Below are 18796 nucleotides of genomic sequence, written 5' to 3'. Positions count from 1 at the left end.
CATTCAGACGATAGATAGATAGAATAGAATAAAATGATGATTCCACTAGCCGGCGTTGTCACGAGGGAAATGAAAATGGCGAATGCGGTGACGTGCGGCGCAGGTTCCTCATCGGTCACCATGATGCGTACTCGACGGGCACACACACAGTGCCCGGCTCGAGTTATCACCATTATTTTTTGTGGCCAAAAGTGCCAGCTCGAGTTCAGACAACGCAAGCCATATCTCCAAAATCTCAAAAAAAGAAAAGAAAACGCAAGCCAAGGGTGGACTCTGGAGCTGGAAGACTAATAGCAAAGTCGCTGCAAAACCAAGAAATCCAAGATTGGACACAGTGCACTTCATTATCGACGGGCAGCACGTTGAAAAACTAAGCCGTTTCGTCGAAACGCACGCACACACACAAGGGTTAACTTATTGCGTGATCCTGGGTGTGCAAGGGTAACAATCGTCTCCACCAGCCGGACCATTGATGCAACGTCTCTCGTGATAGGCGTTAAAGGACTATGATAACTTTCAGCTAGATACATAATACAGAACCGAAGAACGTAAAGATCCACACCAGCAGTGTTAGATACGAACAATTGCTCTGAATGTTTGCAGGTTTGTGGCAAACACGCTATTCATTCCATTTCCACACCAGTTTTTCGTGCATATACAAGCCAAACAAAAAAGCGCCACCGTGTGATCAGTGATGGCCCCCGGCGGCTAGTATACAACGGAGGCAGCAGCAGCAGCAAGTTTTCAAATCCTTTTTACAATTAGGTTTCCGACCGATCGGATGCAGCAGCAGCAGCACACGCCCTTACTTTTTACTACCCATGGGCAAAAACAGACAGGATTCCAGAGTTGAGGGAGGCCGGCGGGCGGGCGGGCTAGAAGAAGGAGCGCTTGGTGGGCACCCTGCCGACGGCCTTCATGAAGTTGGCCAGCTCCAGCACCTTGGCCAGCTTGAGCCCCCGCTTGGCCTCCGCCGACGCCCGCTTCTCCTCCGCCTTGTGCCGCGCCTTGGCCACGTCGTTCTGCGTCTTCTCCACCGCCTTGGCGCGCTGCTCGTCCAGCTTCCTCTGCACCCGCCATTTCGTGGGATCCATCACAGTTAGACATAGATACAGAGTCTGTACTGTGCTTCTTGATAAAAGACACCAACCAGACAGTAACTAAGCATGATTTGCAGCATGGAGGAAAGGGTATGTGTGTGAAAAGCTAAAGGAGAACTCTGAAACTGAACTGATAGCCAGTGGCTCTCTCGGACAAAGACCACCACTCTACTGGTCTTATCGCTGTGAAACCAACGTGCTAACGATCCATGATAATCTCACAGGTAAACAGTAGTCTCCTTTATGCGCAGAAAGTTGCATGATTGAGCTGTAAAACGAACTGATGTTCACATGCACGCACCCAGAAGGAAAGGGGCAATTGAGACAGCCACTCAGATGTAACACCTCTAAATAACTAATTTGGGATTGGTTCATTTCATATACCTTTTCTCAAAACAAGAATAGATAACCAATAGTGGAGTACTATTCTACTCAAAAGGAGTACTGTATTAGTGTTGCTAGGCCTAGAAACTTCCTCTCTTTTTTTTTTGGAGAAAAAAACCAGCTTGCTAATCAGTGATCACAAATTATATGTGCTGAGTCCACCAACCATCAGTTATCTATTCAGTATCGGAACCGTTCTAATCTGTGCAAGACAAAATATTTTTGGGCAGTTTAGTCGCTGTATTAATTTGTCATGCTTTACTCCTTTTCTCTCTTGAATTGATAGGACTGTCAAGCTTGGAGATTTTTTTTTCTTTCTTTGTTGCAAGGAAAGATGATGCTAGATGTAAATTAAGCTCAAAGCAAGCAGAATTCCAGTGATATTTTAATCATCAGAAAAGAAGTGCAAAAGGAGGTGAAGAATTTCTTCTGTAGAGTAATCATTACCTCAATCTTCTTGAGCCAGGCGGAGGCCTTGTCGACCTGCTCCGTCTCCCAGCCGTTGATGACCACCTCCTCCCTCTTGAACCGGTTGTTGATCTTGGCGATCTCCGCCGTCTGCCACGCCGACACCTTGGTCTCCACCTCCTCCTTCTTCACCTGGCTCGCCTCCACCGGCGGGCCGGCGGCGGGAACCACCTCCAGGTCGAGCCGCGCCGCCCTGCCGCTGCCGCCGCCGCTCCTGCTGGGCGGCGTGGCGAAGGGGCGGCCGCTGTCCGGCACGATGGCCAGCGGGTTGTGCTCCTCCAGCTCGTCCTCGCCGATGCTGGTCAGCTGGTCGGCGCCGCCGTCGTAGGGGCCGCCGGGGTGGTTGCTGTTGCTGTTGTTACTGTTGGCGTTGTTGGCCGCGCCGGCGCCGGCGCCGGCGGCGACCATGGCCGTGAACTCGCGGCTCATCGTCATGAACTGCTCCTCGGAGGTGACGGAGCGGTGGCTGCTGGCGCTGTCCCAGGCGGTGGAGGCGGCGGAGACGGTGCGCGTGGGCGGCGTGAAGGGCGGGTGCTGCGGCGGCGGCGACAGGGGGTGGACCTCGCGCACCTCGATCACCTCGTCGACGTCGTGGAAGGTGGTGTTGGTGGTGCTGGTCACCAGAGTGCCCTCCTCGTCGTTGGGCCCTGGGGCATCGTCCTCGTCGTCGGACGCGGAGGGTGGTGCGTGCCGCTCATGCAACATGTGTCGGCGCCGGCCGGCGGGGACGGGGCACCATGCGCGGGAGAAGGAGGACCAGCAGTGCACGCCTCGCCCTCTTGACAGACTCACTGCTCGGTCGATGATCTTGCTGTGTCAGCGCGCGGTGTGGTGGTGTGTGTGGGTGGGTGATGGGGTGTGGTTATATCAATCTGTTCATCCGTCCATCTGTCCCGGGCGCGGGTGAGGCGACGGCGATGGCAGGTGGGGGCTGGCTTGTCTCCCGTGGCGCGTACCGGCGGATGACACGTACGTGTCGCGGGGGCAGCTGCGAATGTTCGTTTAAGCCTTGGTTTTATTTATATTTTTTTGAAAAGTCCAAAGACACTATACAAAGTACTCCCTCAGTCCGATAATGTAAGACATTTTTTTTGACATTATGGTGTACAAAGACACCCTTGCATGAAAAAAATACATCCAATTTCTTTAGGGCACTCAAGTGTTCTCCCCCCACCCATACATCGGCGGCGCGCCGTGAGCAAAGCTCCTTCCCTCCTTTGGTCCCTATTTCATCGGAGCAAACTTGTTTAAACCCAAAAGAAGCTTATAAAAGTAGCGCCGACAAGTCATCGATGTTGATTTGAAGACGTCGGCCGCCGCAGTTTCTGTAACAAATTGCCGCTATGGAGAAGAAGATGGTTGAGAGGGCTTGTAGACCCCAATTCCGGCCAGACGGAGCCGGAGAACACAAATCTCACACGCTCCTTGACAAGGCCGAGTCTGGTTAACCTTCGCCGATCAAAACTGGAGCCAGCGGATCAAGACAGACACGTTATCTGCTCCGCAGGGTAGCGCGACCGAGACAAACCTGCAAAAGAAACACCAGACCAGAAGAACCAGATCTTAGGACACACCATCTTCCACACACCTCCTGGCGATACGAATAAGCATCACCGGAACGAGGGTGAGGTGGAGAGACTTTATTCACGCGTATGGTGACACCATAGTCTCGCCAAAGTCAAACGGAGGCTTAACCAATGTCTCGGGAGAGGAAACTACGGCTCCCACCGGTAGATTGGGGCCTCCCTGCACACCCTCGCCGGTGGAGCCGGCGGAGGAGGAGGTCGACGATCTATTTGCGAAGGAGGATGGACGGGAGGAGGGGGGAGGACCCCTAGACCTCTTTTGGGTCTAGGCGTTGATAATATAATTCCTATTTTTCTGCCGAAATGATTATTTCTTCTTGATTTGGTCCATTTCGCCTAGAGAGGAGGCATTGCCGAGAGGAGCAACACAATCTAGAGCTCAATCCAATGACGCCGTACGAGGACGGGGGGGACGACGTTATGTTGGTTTTTTTACCACCGCTTGGGTTAGACAAAAGCCAAGTTTGAGACGGTTGCGGTGTCACTAGCGATCTCGCTAGAGACAAGGATGACGAGACACGCCACACCGTCGCCACCGAGGAAGGTAGACCCTTGATAGGTTCCCGGAGCCACGAGGAGCAGGAGCGGTGTCCGTCGGGAGGAGGAAGAAGGAGGCGGCCATTGCATTCGAATCCAACGGTCCGGGTGAAATGGATTGAAGTTGGAATTGGAAAGAGAAAACAGTCGCCGAAGCTATAGGCTATAGCTAGTGGCGGAGATAGGGAGGACCAGCAGGGGGCCCTGCCCCCCCCCCCCCCCTAACATCACTGATTTGTTACTAATATAGCAATGAACAGTGTAGAATTTAGAGAATAATACATGCATTAGTGTAGTTTGGCCTCTGTAATTCAAAGTTTGTGTCATTTGAACCCCCCCCCCCCCCCCCCCCCTAATCTTTAATTCCTGGCTCCGCCACTGGCTATAGCAGGACCCTTTTTTGTTCGTTAGAAAAAAAAACACTTGTATAGGATCCCCCCAATATCTTTTTTCCCTTTGACTGAAAGAAAAGGTTTGGGGCTTTGGGCGCGCGTGCGCCGGTGCGGTCTGGAGATTGGCGATATCGCGAGTGGGTTCTTGTTTAATTTGAATCGAGATGGGAACGGACACGCGGATGCATGTTTGTTTCTTGATGCATGCATGCACGCACCTTGTAGTTGACTCACCGTGTAGTAGCCCCGTGGCTGTGTGAGTAGTGTAACAACCAAGGAGAAGACTGTAATGCCAAGAACAATCAACTTTTGTGTGATATTTGGTAAATTTGTAGCTAGGGGTAGCCGTGTAGACTGTAAATTTGTGTGCCCGGGCTTTGATAATCCACATCCACTACTCACACGAGAGGGTCATGGGTTTAGATAATCAGTTGAGTGCCAGTCGTGACCTCTAGATATTGGTGGCGTGCCATGCCCATAGCCCATAGCCCATAGCCCAGGTTGTTGTCGCGTAGCACCAGCAGGGTCCGTCCACAGGAGGAGGAGATGGAAAATGTTGGGAGCTCGATCGAGAGTTGGGTGGATGGATAGGCTCCCGACGAGCCATCCATGATGTACTCCGTCCGTGGTGCGTGACGTGACGTCGGAACACACATCTTTCCCGCGTTTCACGAAGACTCGTCGCCGTTTTTAGGTGCAACAAGTTTTAGTTTCGTACGTGTGTACGTTATATAGTAGTAGCACTGGTTATTATGTCAGCCACTCCACTCCAACCCAAAGCAAAGCAGGTGTTAGTGTGCGGATTGATCACGGGTGTCTGCGTTAATCCAAGACCACATAACTTTAAACTTGGCGCCAAATTGTATGAAGGATAAACTATGGTGATCGATCCTGTCATGGCCCGGGTTTTTCCTTGTCTTTGACGTACGTGCTGTCCTCGACTGTATCTGCATCGTTCGAACGGAGCCACACGACAATGATAATTATGGATGGAAAAGTCGACGGGATTATATATATAGCTAACTAACGCTAAAATAACATAAATTATTAAGCATGGCCCTGGTGGACGTGGAGGGGGCCGGGTGGTGGCGCGAGGCGGCGACCGGCGCGGCGTCGCTCTCCGATCCTCCGGATAAGAGAAGGGCCGCGACCCACCCACTCAAAGCTTCTTTTCATATGCGCGCCGGGGCATGGCATCGGCATGCAGCCAAGCCGAAGCTACCCCCGCGCCATGCACGCAGCTGCTCCGCGGCCGCTGTCGCGAGGACCAACGGACGGACGGACGCGCGCTGCCGCGGGCGACGCGACGTAGCTAGCGGTACGTGGTGTCCTGGGTGTTCCTGCCGTGCGCGCGCGGCTCGACCGGCCGGGCCGGGTCGCGCTCTGTCCAGTGTCCACCGGGCGCGCGGCACGTGGGCCGGGCGACGTCTACGCGGCGTCTGAAGCACGGCTTACGTCCATTCCATGGGCACGCACGAACCGGCTGTCGGCCTCAGCGATGGCTTCGTCTGCTGGAAAGCTTGTGCCATGGCTAGTGGTTAAAAATGCGGGGAAGTGGAGTCCCGGTGGTTTGTTTAGCAGAGACGTTGCGGTCGGGTCGACGGGAGTCACCGTCCGTCACCAGCTGGTTCCGCTGGGTTAACAGCTAGCCCGATAGCGAGGTTAACTTAACTAGGGAGTCTTTTCTACTACTTGGCACATCACGACTCCTTTTCTAACATGGTTATGTAGGAGTAGCACATAGCCCGCGTGCGCCCAGAGGTTATCAGAGTATCTTTTTGCGCGACGTGCGTGCGCGGGCTGGCTCAGGAATCAGTCAGCTAGAGTACCATACGGCCGGGCATATACTGCCATGCCGTGTACGAGTCACGAATCCACGATGATATGACATCGAACTACCGCCTTTTACACGCACAGGACATGGTCCATGCACATCCATCGCCAACGAATTTTAGAGTAGCCAGTCAGCCAAACGAATCAGGCCTTCGTGCAAAGTGTACAAGTGATCCAGACCAATTATCGACGCGTTTGGTTGGGTAGAAAACCCCGACAATTCAACCTAGAGCCCGGGCTCAGAACAGTACCGCGATTAAAATAGAAAAGAGTTTAAAAAGTTCTATTTTTTTTGGGTACAAAATGGTCCTGCTCAAAGTTTTGCACGGAGTTCACGCACAGGACCATCTTGCACCACAAAAAAGAACTATTTAAAACTCTTTTTCCTTTCAAATCGTTGTACAGTTCACGCAGGGCTCATCTGAGCCCAAACACCAAATCGCCTCTATCGGAAAACCCCCGCTTCCGATTACAACACTTTTAAAAGAACAGTCGCAGCCGTTTGGTTTGGTCATTCTGTTTTCTGTTGCGATGCTATGGGATACAGCGCTTCACATCTGCGAAAATGTCTGATCCGGCCGGATAGAAAATCGCCTCTGCTCCGTGTTCGCTCGCATCCGAACCAAATAACACGCGTATTCAGGTGCGAACCAAACGCCTTGTATATCGTATATGTACCATGTCGGTCTGGATCATTTGCACACTTTTAATCATGTCAGGCAGCTGCAAACAGTATCTTTAAGCAGAACAAAACCAATTATTGTACCAATTTTTTTTTAAAAACAATTATTGAACCGACCCTTTTTTTTCCGATAAATTATCGTATACCGACCGCCCTGATACTTATGGTCTCGAATTAGACAATTAGTTATAGCTTAACCGGTGGAATCGTTCTAGAAGAAGCTGGAACACACGCGTACGTCGGATGATTGAGCCGTGTTCGTTCATGCATCATGCATGGCATGGCTACTCATGAGGGATAGTGCCGGATCGATCAGGGAGCGGCACCGAGAGGAAAATTAACAACGAAAAGGTGGAGATGATCAACAAGATGCGATCGATGTGGCCATCCACCTCATTGTTGTTTCCGGCTAGTGACTGCCATGCAGGCTGCTGGCACTTTGCTTTGTGGCTTTCGCCATCTTTTATAGCTGGATAAACAATCCTCCGTACCTACTCAAAGCAATACCAGTTCGTTAAGCACGGCACGATTAATCGCTCGCTGGCTGTGGAGATGGATGTGAGTGGATATGATGGATGCGTACAATTCCCATAGCCAGCACACAAAAGTGCATTATCTCACCATCAATCCAACAACGGGTTGTACAGTCATACAAGCAAAAGTGCATTATCTTCCGGCTTTATCTAATTCCATTCTAATCCGGACCTCTTCATTCTTCGCAGCACCAATTTTTTCTTCCGCCGGTCTGCGCAAAGTTATTGTTCACACTGATCCTTTATCCCTGTATCTTCTTTTGTTATGCTCTAAAGGCTTTTTCATCCTTTTGCTTCATGAGGAGGAAGTTGGTGGATTGGATGGTATTCATGTGTGTAGGAATGCCCCTGCAATTTTCCTTATTTTATTTGCAAATGACTCATTGATGAAAGCAGATTCTCACAATTACCTGGACAGCTTGTGAGTAATGATAAATCGAATGTTTTCTCTAGTCCTAATACGCATGTTAGTATATGGGAGAATCAGTGGCGGAGGACGATTTTTTTTTTAAGGTGGGGCGAACTCTAAAGTCTAACAAATGATGCGATGCAATATCAAAATAGCTTTTACGCAATAATAGTACACTCATAATTTTATGTGATTTTAAACTAATTCAAATACAACGGAAATGCAAGCGTATTTAAATTAATCTGAAAACATATGGATAATGAAGCTTTAATGGTAGTATCAAAGATTGCAAAGCTATTCTCGGAAAATTTACATCATAAATTCACAACATGAAAATATAGAAATTTATAGCTCTCCATGTGAGGGCGTGGTGTACTTTTTTTTAGAGAGAGATCGTGGTTATTTTTTAGAAAAAAGAGCGTGTTTTTTTGGGAAAGATTTCAATAAGAGAGATAGCGTGGTGTACTGGTTTTTTTTAGACTGGTCAACTGGCATGGGCTTGATCGCTTTGCCAGTTCCGCGTAGCGAACGGTGCCGGACTTAAAGAAAAAAAGAGACCAAAAAGAGTCCAACAAAAATATAAGAGAAAAAAAGAGAAGAGGCAATGTTACTATCCTTTACCACATTTGTGCTTCAGAGTAGCACCATGTTCTTCATATAGAGAGTCTCCAGAGTTGTCACTTTTATATACTAGTTGGAATTTTCAATATAGAACTTGGCTTGTATATTTCGATGATGGGCTTCCTCAAATGCCCGAGGTCTTCATGAGCAAGCAAGTTGGATGCACGTTCACTTAGTTTCAGTAGAGATTTCCACTTATAGCTCTAGTGCATCCGTTGCATGGCAACCCCTACCCCTCGCATTTATATCGTTTGATGAGCCTCTTCATTGTCCGTTGATCCACCGAGTTGATGCGAGACTTTCTTCCTTTTTGATTTTCCTTATTGATCTCTACCACCGCATTCTATTTCACCCTAATGCTAATATCCAGGACTCACGCTTATGTATTGAGTGGAGTTGAAAATGCTGAAGTGCGTTAAAAGATATGATCCAATTGTTTGGTTTGACACCGTGGTGCTCATGATTTTATATTTATGATGTGAAAGCGGAGTCATGCCATGTTTACATAATTCATTGAGTAGGATAACATTTGTTGAGCATTTTATATTTTGAAAAAGTAATTATTATGTTCTTGTATTCATAGATATTATTATGTTGACACCAATTACTTCATTGTTGCTCAATATTTATACCGTCAAAGAGATTACATGATAAACATGCTAGGTAGTATTCAACATCATTTTTTTGTTTTATCATTTACCTACTTTAGGACGAGCTGGAATTAAACTTGGGGAACGCCTTCAACATATCTATAAATTTTGATTATTTCATGCTATTATATTATCAATCTTGTATGCTTTATATGCAATTTTATATCATTTTTGGGAACTAACCTATTAACTCAGTGCCCAGTGCTAGTTCCTGTTTTCTGCATGTTTTTTGTTTTTCAGGAAATCAATACCAAACGAAGTCCAAACACGATGAAACTTTATGGTGATTTTTTCTGGACCAAAAGAGACCCTAGAAGCTTCAGGAGGAGATCAGAGGAGATACGACAGAGCTAGAAGTGAAGGAAATATGCCCTAGAGGCAATAATAAAGTTGTTATTTATATTTCCTTATATCATGATAAATGTTTATTATTCATGCTAGAATTGTATTAACCGGAAATTTAGTACATGTGTGAATACATAAACAAAACACAGTGTCCCTAGTATGCCTCCACTAGACTAGCTCGTTAATCAAAGATGGTTAAGTTTCCTGACCATAGACATGTGTTGTCATTCGATGAACGGGATCACATCATTAGGAGAATGATGGGATGGACAAGACCCAGCCGTTAGCTTGGCATAATGATCGTTAAGTTTTATAGCTATTGCTTTCTTCATGACTTATACATATTCCTTTGACTATGAGATTATGCAACTCTCGAATACCGGAGAAACACATTGTGTGCTATAAAACGTCACAACGTAACTGGGTGATTATAAAGATGCTCTACAGGTGTGCTCTGAAGGTGTTTGTTGGGTTGGCATATATCGAGATTAGGATTTGTCACTCCGAGTATCGGAGAGGTATCTCTGGGCCCTCTCGGTAATGCACATCATAATAAGCCTTGCGAGCAATGTGACTAATGAGTTACTTGCGGGATGATGCATTACAGAACGAGTAAAGAGACTTACCGGTAACGAGATTGAACTAGGTATGAAGATACCGACGATCGAATCTCGGGCAAGTAACATACCGATGACAAAGGGAATGACGTATGTTGTCATTACAGTTTGAATATGTGGGAGCCAATATGAGCATCCATTTTCCGCTATTGGTTATTGACCGGATAGGTGTCTCGCTCATGTCTACATAGTTCTCGAACCTGCAGGGTCCGCACGCTTAACGTTCGATGACGATTTGTATTATGAGTTATGTGTTTTGGTGACCGAAGATTGTTTAGAGTCCCAGATGAGATCACGGACATGACGAGGAGTCTCGAAATGGTCGAGGGGTAAAGATTGATATATTGGATGATAGTATTCGGACACCGGAATGGTTCTGGAGTGTTCCGTGAACTTATCGGAGTACCAGGGGGTTACCGGAACCGCCGGGGGGAAGGTTATGGGCCACATGGGCCTTGGGAGGGAGGCAAACCAGCCCAAAAGGGGCTGGTGCGCCACCCACTTGGAAGGGGTCTGAATTGGAGTGGGGAAGGGGGCGGCGCCCCCTTTCCTTCTCCTTCCCCCTTTCCCCCTCCGGAAGAAGGAAAGGGGAGGCCGAATTGGACATGGAGTCCAAGTAGGACTCCTTCCCCTTGGGGCCGCGCCTAGGACGGCCTCCTCCCTCTCCCTCCTTTATATACGGGGGCAGGGGGCACCCCAAAGTACACCAAAATTGTTCTTAGCCGTGTGCGGTGCCCCCTCCATAGTTTACTCCTCCAGTCATAGCGTTGTAGTGCTTAGGCGAAGCCCTGCGCGGATCACATCATCATCACCGTCACCACACCGTCGTGCTGATGAAACTCTCCCTCAACCCTCTGCTGGATCAAGAGTTCGAGGGACGTCATTGAGCTGAACGTGTGCAGAACTCGGAGGTGTCGTATGTTCGGTACTTGATCGGTTGGATCGTGAAGACGTTCGACTACATCAACCACGTTAAGTTAACACTTCCGCTTTCGGTCTACGAGGGTACGTGGACACACTCTCCCCCTCTCGTTGCTATGCATCTCCTAGATAGATCTTGCGTGATCGTAGGTTTTTTTTTGAAATTGCATGCTACGTTCCCCAGCAGTGGTATCAGAGCCAGGTCTATGTGTAGATGATATGCACGAGTAGAACACAAAGAGTTGTGAGCGATAATAGTCATACTGCTTACCACCAACGTCTTACTTTGATTCGGCGGTATTGTTGGATGAAGTGGCCCGGACCGACATTACATGACCACGTTCATGAGACTGGTTCTACCGACATGCTTCGCACACATGTGGCTGACGGGTGTCCGTTTCTCCAACTTTAGTTGAATCGAGTTTGACTATGGCCGGTCCTTGTTGAAGGTTAAAACAACACACTTGACGAAAAATCGTTGTGGTTTTGATGCGTAGGTAAGAACGGTTCTTGCTAGAAGCCCATAGCAACCACGTAAAACTTGCAATAACAAAGTAGAGGACGTCTAACTTGTTTTTGCAGGGCATGTTGTGATGTGATATGGTCAAGACATGATATACGTTATTGTATGAGATGATCATGTTTTGTAAAAGTTATCGGCAACTGGCAGGAGCCTTATGGTTGTCGCTTTATTGTACGAAATGCAATCGCCATGTAATTGCTTTACTCTATCACTAAGCGGTAGTGATAGTCGTAGAAGCAATAGTTGGCGAGACGACAACGACGCTACAATGGAGATCAAGGTGTCAAGCCGGTGACAATGGAGATCATGATGATGCTTTGGGGATGGAGATCAAAGGCACAAGATGATGATGGCCATATCATATCACATATTTTGATTGCATGTGATGTTTATATTTTATGCATCTTATTTTGCTTAGGACGGCGGTATCATTATAAGATGATCTCTCACTAAATTTCAAGGTATAAGTGTTCTCCCTGAGTATGCACCGTTGCTACAGTTCGTCATGCTGAGAAACCACGTGATGATCGGGTGTGATAAGCTCTACGTTCACATACAACGGGTGCAAGCCATTTTTGCACGTGCAGAATACTCGGGTTAAACTTGACGAGCCTAGGATATGCAGATATGGCCCTGGAACATTGAGACCGAAAGGTCGAACGTGAATCATATAGTAGATATGATCAACATAGAGATGTTCACCATTGAAGACTACTCCATCTCACGTGATGATCGGACATGGTTTAGTTGATTTGAATCACGTGATCACTTAGATAACTCGAGGGATGTCTATCTAAGTGGGAGTTCTTAAGTAATTTGATCAATTGAACTTTATTTATCATGAACTTAGTCCTGATAGTATTTGCAAATTATGTTGTAGATCAATAGCTCGCGATGTAGCTCCCCGTTTATTTTTTGATATGTTCCTAGAGAAAAATAAGTTGAAAGATGATAGTAGCAATGATGCGGACTGGGTCCATGATCTGAGGATTATCCTCATTGCTGCACGGAAGAATTATGTCCTTGATGCACCGCTAGGTGACGGACCTATTGCAGGAGCAGATGCAGACGTTATGAACGTTCGGCAAGCTCGGTATGACGACTACTTAATAGTTTAGTGCGCCATGCTTTACGGCTTAGAACCGGGACTTAAAAAATGTTTTGAATGCCATGGAGCATATAAGATATTCCAAGAGCTGAAATTGGTATTTCAAACTCATGCCTGAGTCGAGAGGTATGAGACCTCTAACAAGTACTTTGCCTACAAGATGGAGGAGAATGGCTCAACCAGTGAGCATGTGCTCAGAATGTCTGAGTACTACAATCGCTTGAATCAAGTAGGAGTTAATCTTCCAGATAAGATAGTGATTGACAGAGTTCTTTAGTCACGTGGGCCCCTTGTTGGCCCTTCGGTGCCCATCTTCTGTTATATGAAGTCTTTCGTCCGAAGAAAAATCATAAGCAAGCTTTCGGGACGAGACTCCGCTGCCACGAGGCGGAACCTTGGCGGAACCAATCTAGGGCTCCGGCGGAGCTGTTCTGCCGGGGACACTTCCCTCCGGGAGGCGGAAATCATCGCCATCGTCATCACCAACGCTCCTCTCATCGGGTGAGGGCCAATCTCCATCAACATCTTCACCAGCACCATCTCCTCTCAAACCCTAGTTCATCTCTTGTATCCAATTCTTGTCTCTAAGTCTGGGATTGGTACTTGTAGGTTGCTAGTAGTGTTGATTACTCCTTGTAGTTGATGCTAGTTGGTTTATTTGGTGGAAGATCATATGTTCAGATCCTTTATGCATATTAATACCCCTCTGATTATGAACATGAATATGCTTTGTGAGTAGTTACGTTTATTCCTGAGGACATGGGAGAAGTCTTGCTATTAGTAGTCATGTGAATTTGGTATTCGTTCGATATTTTGATGAGATGTATGTTGTCTTTCCTCTAGTGGTGTTATGTGAACGTCGACTACATGACACTTCACCATTATTTGGGCCTAGAGGAAGGCATTGGGAAGTAATAAGTAGATGATGGGTTGCTAGAGTGACAGAAGCTTAAACCCTAGTTTATGCATTGCTTCGTAAGGGGCTGATTTAGATCCATATGTTTCATGCTATGGTTAGGTTTACCTTAATACTTTGTTTGTAGTTGCGGATGCTTGCAATAGGGGTTAATCATAAGTGGGATGCTTGTTCAAGTAAGAACAGCACCCAAGCACCGGTCCACCCACATATCAAATTATCAAAGTACCGAACGCGAATCATATGAACGTGATGAAAACTAGCTTGACGATAATTCCCATGTGTCCTCGGGAGCGCTTTTCTCTATATAAGAGTTTGTCCAGGCTTGTCCTTTGCTACAAAAAGGATTGGGCCACCTTGTTGCACTTCACTTACTTTTGTTACTTGTTGCTCGTTACAAATTATCTTATCACAAAACTATCTGTTACCTATAATTTCAGTGCTTGCAGAGAATACCTTGCTGAAAACCGCTTATCATTTCCTTCTGCTCCTCGTTGGGTTCGACACTCTTACTTATCGAAAGGACTACGATAGATCCCCTGTACTTGTGGGTCATCAAGACTCTTTTCTGGCGCCGTTTCCGGGGAGTGAAGCGCCTTTGGTAAGGAAAAATTTATATAGTGTGCTGAAATTTATATAGTGAAGCGCCTTTGTAACACCCCGGATGTAACTTTCCATATTTGTAACTCCAACTCTTGCCATTTTCGGCTATGTGTAATGATATTCCCTTCGTGGTTGGGTTTTGTTTTTCGTTTTGCATTTTGTTCATGTCATGCATCTCATATCATGTTATCATGTGCATCTCATTTGCATACGTGTTCGTCTCATGCATCCGACCATTTTCCCCGTTGTCCGTTTTGCAATCCGACACTCCCACGTGCACCGACGCCCCCCTCTAGTTTCTTTTCGTGAGCGGGTGTTAAACGTTTTCGGAATGGACCGAGGTTTGCCAAGTGGCCTTGGTATACCACCGGTAGACCACCTGTCAAGTTTCGTTCCATTTGGAGGTCGTTTGATACTCCAATGGTTAACCGGGTAACCGCAAAGTCCTTTTGTGTGTTGCAGCAAAACCCCCTCCTAAAAGCCCAAAAACCCATCTAAGTCACCTCCATGCTCTAGGTCGTTCGATCACGATCGTGTGGGCGAAAATCGCACTCCATTTGGAGTCTCCTAGCTCCCTCTACCTATAAAAACACCTCCCCATCCGAAATTTCGGGCAAAAACCACCCCTAACCCTAGCAAAATCGCCCTCCGCCGCCACCAGACGCGTCCGCCGCCGCCGGACGAACCCGCCGCGGCGCCCGGCCTCTCCCGCGCTGCCACGTGGCCCAGCCACCGCGCGCCGCCGCCGCGGCCCGGAGAGCCCGGATCGGGCCCTCCCGATCCATCTCCCCCGCGCCGCCGCCCGGGCGCCTCGCCCCCGTCGCCCGCGGCTCCCCCGCCGCCCGCCGGGCGTCGCCGACCGCCGCCACCTCCGCCGCTCCTCCCGCGCGCCGCCCGCGCCCGCCGGTCGCCGTCCCGCGGCCTCGCCGGACCCCGCGCCTCCACGCCGCGCCGGCGCCGCGCCCCGTCTCCCTCCTCTCCATCTCCGGCCGGACCCCTCCTCCTTCTCCAGCTCCGGCGACGAGCTCCGGCCGCCTCGACGTCCGTGCCCACCGAACCCTAGATCCAGAGACGGTTGACTTCTTCTCCCCCCTCTGATTTCTCCAAGTCCTGAAACTATTACATTATATGCTCCTGTTCATTGCATCATAACTCTCTACATATTGCTCCGTTTTGCGTGCATGATATATCGTAATGCTCGTCTCGAGATGCTCTTCATTTTGTTCCATTGTGCCATGCTCATTTGAGTTCATCTTGATGCCCAAATCTCTGGTGCAAGAGTGCTATATGCTGTTAACTGCTGTTACTTATCAGAACTTTGTGATTTGTTATTTTTATTGCAATTGATGTGTGCATCTTATGAGTAGGATATCTACATGTGTTTTGATGTATACCATGACATCTTTACAGAGGTGTATGCCATGTATTTTTTTGATCTCTGTGGTGACTAGCACGAGCATGCAAACTAGGCTTCGTGATGTTTCTGTTTTCAGGGACATAATTTCACCAAGTCTGTTTCTGCTGTTATTTTGTTGCCATGTATCCATGTGTCTACAAAGAGATCCATGCTCCTTTTGGTGATGTTCAGCAAGGATGTTTTGTAGATATAGTTGTGTTCTATCCATCCATGCCCTTGTTTGCAATTATGGAGTGCGATAGCATGTCTCAATCTTGCTCTACTTTTGCTATAAAATATTTCTGGCAGATTGTTAACATGATATTCAATTTTGCCAAGGTTGTTGTAGTTGATCCATACATGCTATGAACTTGCTCTTTCCATGGATAGCTTCATAAACTATCCGTCTTGCTGTAGGTATGATTGTTTTGTCATGCATTGCTTTGTGGTAAGTGAGTCAAGCTCACAAAGATGCCTTCATAATACTGTTTCTGCCATGCTCTGTTTTCTGCAAAGTCTGAAACCTGTTAACGAAACTTGCTATGTTTACATGGGTGTCATCATATCTTCTGGTCCTTTGTGGCTCATGTACAGTAAGGGACTTTTGTTCTATGAATTTATTAGATTCATGCCATGCCTTGATTTGCTATGTTAAGTTCCTGTAGAATGTGCATTCTTGCTCTGAACATTGCTACCTGATGCTGTTTCTGCCATGTCCAGTAATTTCACCAAGTCTGTGAACCTGATATCTTTTGCACTTTTGCCATGTTTGTTTGAGCCTGTTATGTTCTGATCTAGCCGTAGCTCAGTGTTCATCTTTTGTCATGAATCTCCTGTAGATTACTGCCATATGCTTTATTGCTATGTAGGAGTGCTGTAGCATAGTTACTTGTTGTATTCTAAGTGCTATCATGCTGTTAATCGCAGATTTATGTGATTCTTGTTTTGCTTGCCATTTGCGAACCGTGCATCCGTTTCCGGTGATCTTTATATCGATTTCGACCGAAATCATATCATCTTTCAAGTGGCATGCTTGGCTTGCCAAGTTACTGCCTTGTTCATCATTTTTCTTCCGGAGCACGCATATGCATCGCATACCACATCTCGCATATCATACATGTTTTGCATCATGTTGCTTGTGCATTTCCCGTGATTGATTGTGGTTCCGTTGCTTGTGTTCTTGTTTTGGGTAGAGCCGGGAGACGAGTTCGTGAATGAGGAACCTGTTGAGTACGCTTACGAGGATCAAGCTTTCGACAACTCTGAGAACCTTGCAGGCAAGATGACCATACCCTCGAAATCACTTCTATCTTTGCTTTGCTAGTTGTTCGTTCTATTGCCATGCTGCGCTACCTACCACTTGCTATATCATGCCTCCCATATTGCCATGTCAAGCCTCTAACCATCCTTTCCTAGCAAACCGTTGTTTGGCTAAGTTACCGCTTTTGCTCAGCCCTTCTTATAGCGTTGCTAGTTGCAGGTGAAGTTGAAGTTGGTTCCATGTTGGAACATGGATATTTTGTAATATCACAATATCTCTTATTTAATAAATGCATCTATATATTTGGTAAAGGGTGGAAGGCTCGGCCTTATGCCTGGTGTTTTGTTCCACTCTTGCCGCCCTAGTTTCCGTCATACCGGTATTATGTTCCTTGAGTTTGCGTTCCTTACGCGGTTGGGTGATTTATGGGACCCCCTTGACAGTTCGCCTTGAATAAAACTCCTCCAGCAAGGCCCAACCTTGGTTTTACCATTTGCCACCTAAGCCTTTTCCCTTGGGTTTTCATGACCCCGAGGGTCATCTTTATTTAAACCCCCGGGCCAGTGTTCCTCTGAGTGCTGGTCCAAACTAGAGCCCTTTGCAGCGCCACCTCGGGGAAACTTGAGGCCTGGTTTTAGTTGTACGGACTGCTCATCCGGTGTGCCCTGAGAACGGGATATGTGCAGCTCCTATCGGGATTTGTTGGCACATTCGGGCGGCTTTGCTGGTCTTGTTTTACCATTGTCGAAATGTCTTGTAAACCGGGATTCCGAGACTGATCGGGTCTTCCTGGGAGAAGGTTTATCCTTCGTTGACCGTGAGAGCTTATAATGGGCTAAGTTGGGACACCCCTGCAGGGTATTATCTTTCAAAAGCCGTGCCCGCGGTTATGAGGCAGATGGGAATTTGTTAATGTCCGGTTGTAGAGAACCTGTCACTTGAACCAAATAAAATACATCAACCGTGTGTGTAGCCGTGATGGTTCTCGGCGGAGTCCGAGAAGTGAACACGGTTTGAGTTATGCATGAACGTAAGTAGTTTCAGGATCACTTCTTGATCATTTCTAGCTTCACGACCGTTGCGTTGCTTCTCTTCTCGCTCTCACTTGCGTATGTTAGCCACCATATATGCTTAGTGCCTGCTGCAGCTCCACCTCATTACACCATTCTTTCCTATAAGCTTAAATAGTCTTGATCTCGCCGGTGTGAGATTGCTGAGTCCTCGTGACTCACAGATTCTACCAAAACAGTTGCAGGTGCTGACGATGCCAGTGCAGGTGACGCAACCGAGCTCAAGTGGGAGTTCGACGAGGAACGTGGTCGTTACTATGTTTCGTTTCCTGATGATCAATAGTGGAGCCCAGTTGGGACGATCAGGGATCTAGCATTTGGGGTTATCTTATTTTCATTTGGATTTTGACCGCAGTCGGTCTATGTGTGGATTTTGGATGATGTATGAATTAATTTATGTATTGTGTGAAGTGGCGATTGTAAGCCAACTCTCGTTATCCCATTCTTGTTCATTACATGGGATTGTGTGAAGATAACCCTTCTTGCGACAATACCACAATGCGGTTATGCCTCTAAGTCGTGCCTCGACACGTGGGAGATATAGCCGCATCGTGGGCATTACAAGTTGGTAATTAGATCCATCCCCGACTTAGGAGCCCCCTGCTTGATCGAATCACTAGCGTTGTTGAGTCTAGAACAAAAATGTTTTGAGTCTTAAGATTATATATATCGGAGAGTAGGATTCTTTTTACTCCTCAGTCCCTTCGTCGCTCTGGTGAGGCCTCCTGACATAGAAGTTTTGACTCTTCTCTCCTCAAATTTCACTAATTTTTTTTAGGATCACGCGGGTATCTTGGAATCGTTCCGATGGTTTTGTGACGAGAACATTGTTCTTGGTGCC

The 18796-nt window shown here is 47.4% G+C and overlaps 1 protein-coding gene across 1 annotated transcript; it reads right to left on the bottom strand.

Annotated features, from left to right (window-relative positions):
- Positions 1-584: 584 nt before the first annotated feature.
- Positions 585-2944, bottom strand: LOC109784730 (remorin 4.1). The gene is made up of 2 exons (XM_020343331.4): positions 1932-2944; positions 585-1067 (listed from the first exon to the last, which is right to left on the bottom strand). Exons 1-2 carry the CDS (start codon positions 2655-2657, stop codon positions 876-878), a joined length of 918 nt encoding a protein of 305 aa, XP_020198920.1. The 5' UTR covers positions 2658-2944; the 3' UTR covers positions 585-875.
- Positions 2945-18796: the final 15852 nt, after the last annotated feature.

Source organism: Aegilops tauschii, chromosome 5 (genome assembly GCF_002575655.3).
Source record: "Aegilops tauschii subsp. strangulata cultivar AL8/78 chromosome 5, Aet v6.0, whole genome shotgun sequence".
Taxonomy (NCBI): domain Eukaryota; kingdom Viridiplantae; phylum Streptophyta; class Magnoliopsida; order Poales; family Poaceae; genus Aegilops; species Aegilops tauschii.
The sequence above is the reverse complement of the archived record's forward strand: the minus strand, read 5'-3'. Positions and strand labels throughout refer to the sequence as shown.

Coding starts and splice junctions, on each gene's coding strand:
- LOC109784730 (XM_020343331.4), bottom strand. CDS start 2,657: ATGTTGCATGAGCGGCACGCACCACCCTCCGCGTCCGACGACGAGGAC. Junction 1,068..1,931: donor CCTGGCTCAAGAAGATTGAG/GTAATGATTACT, acceptor TGGCGGGTGCAG/AGGAAGCTGGACGAGCAGCG.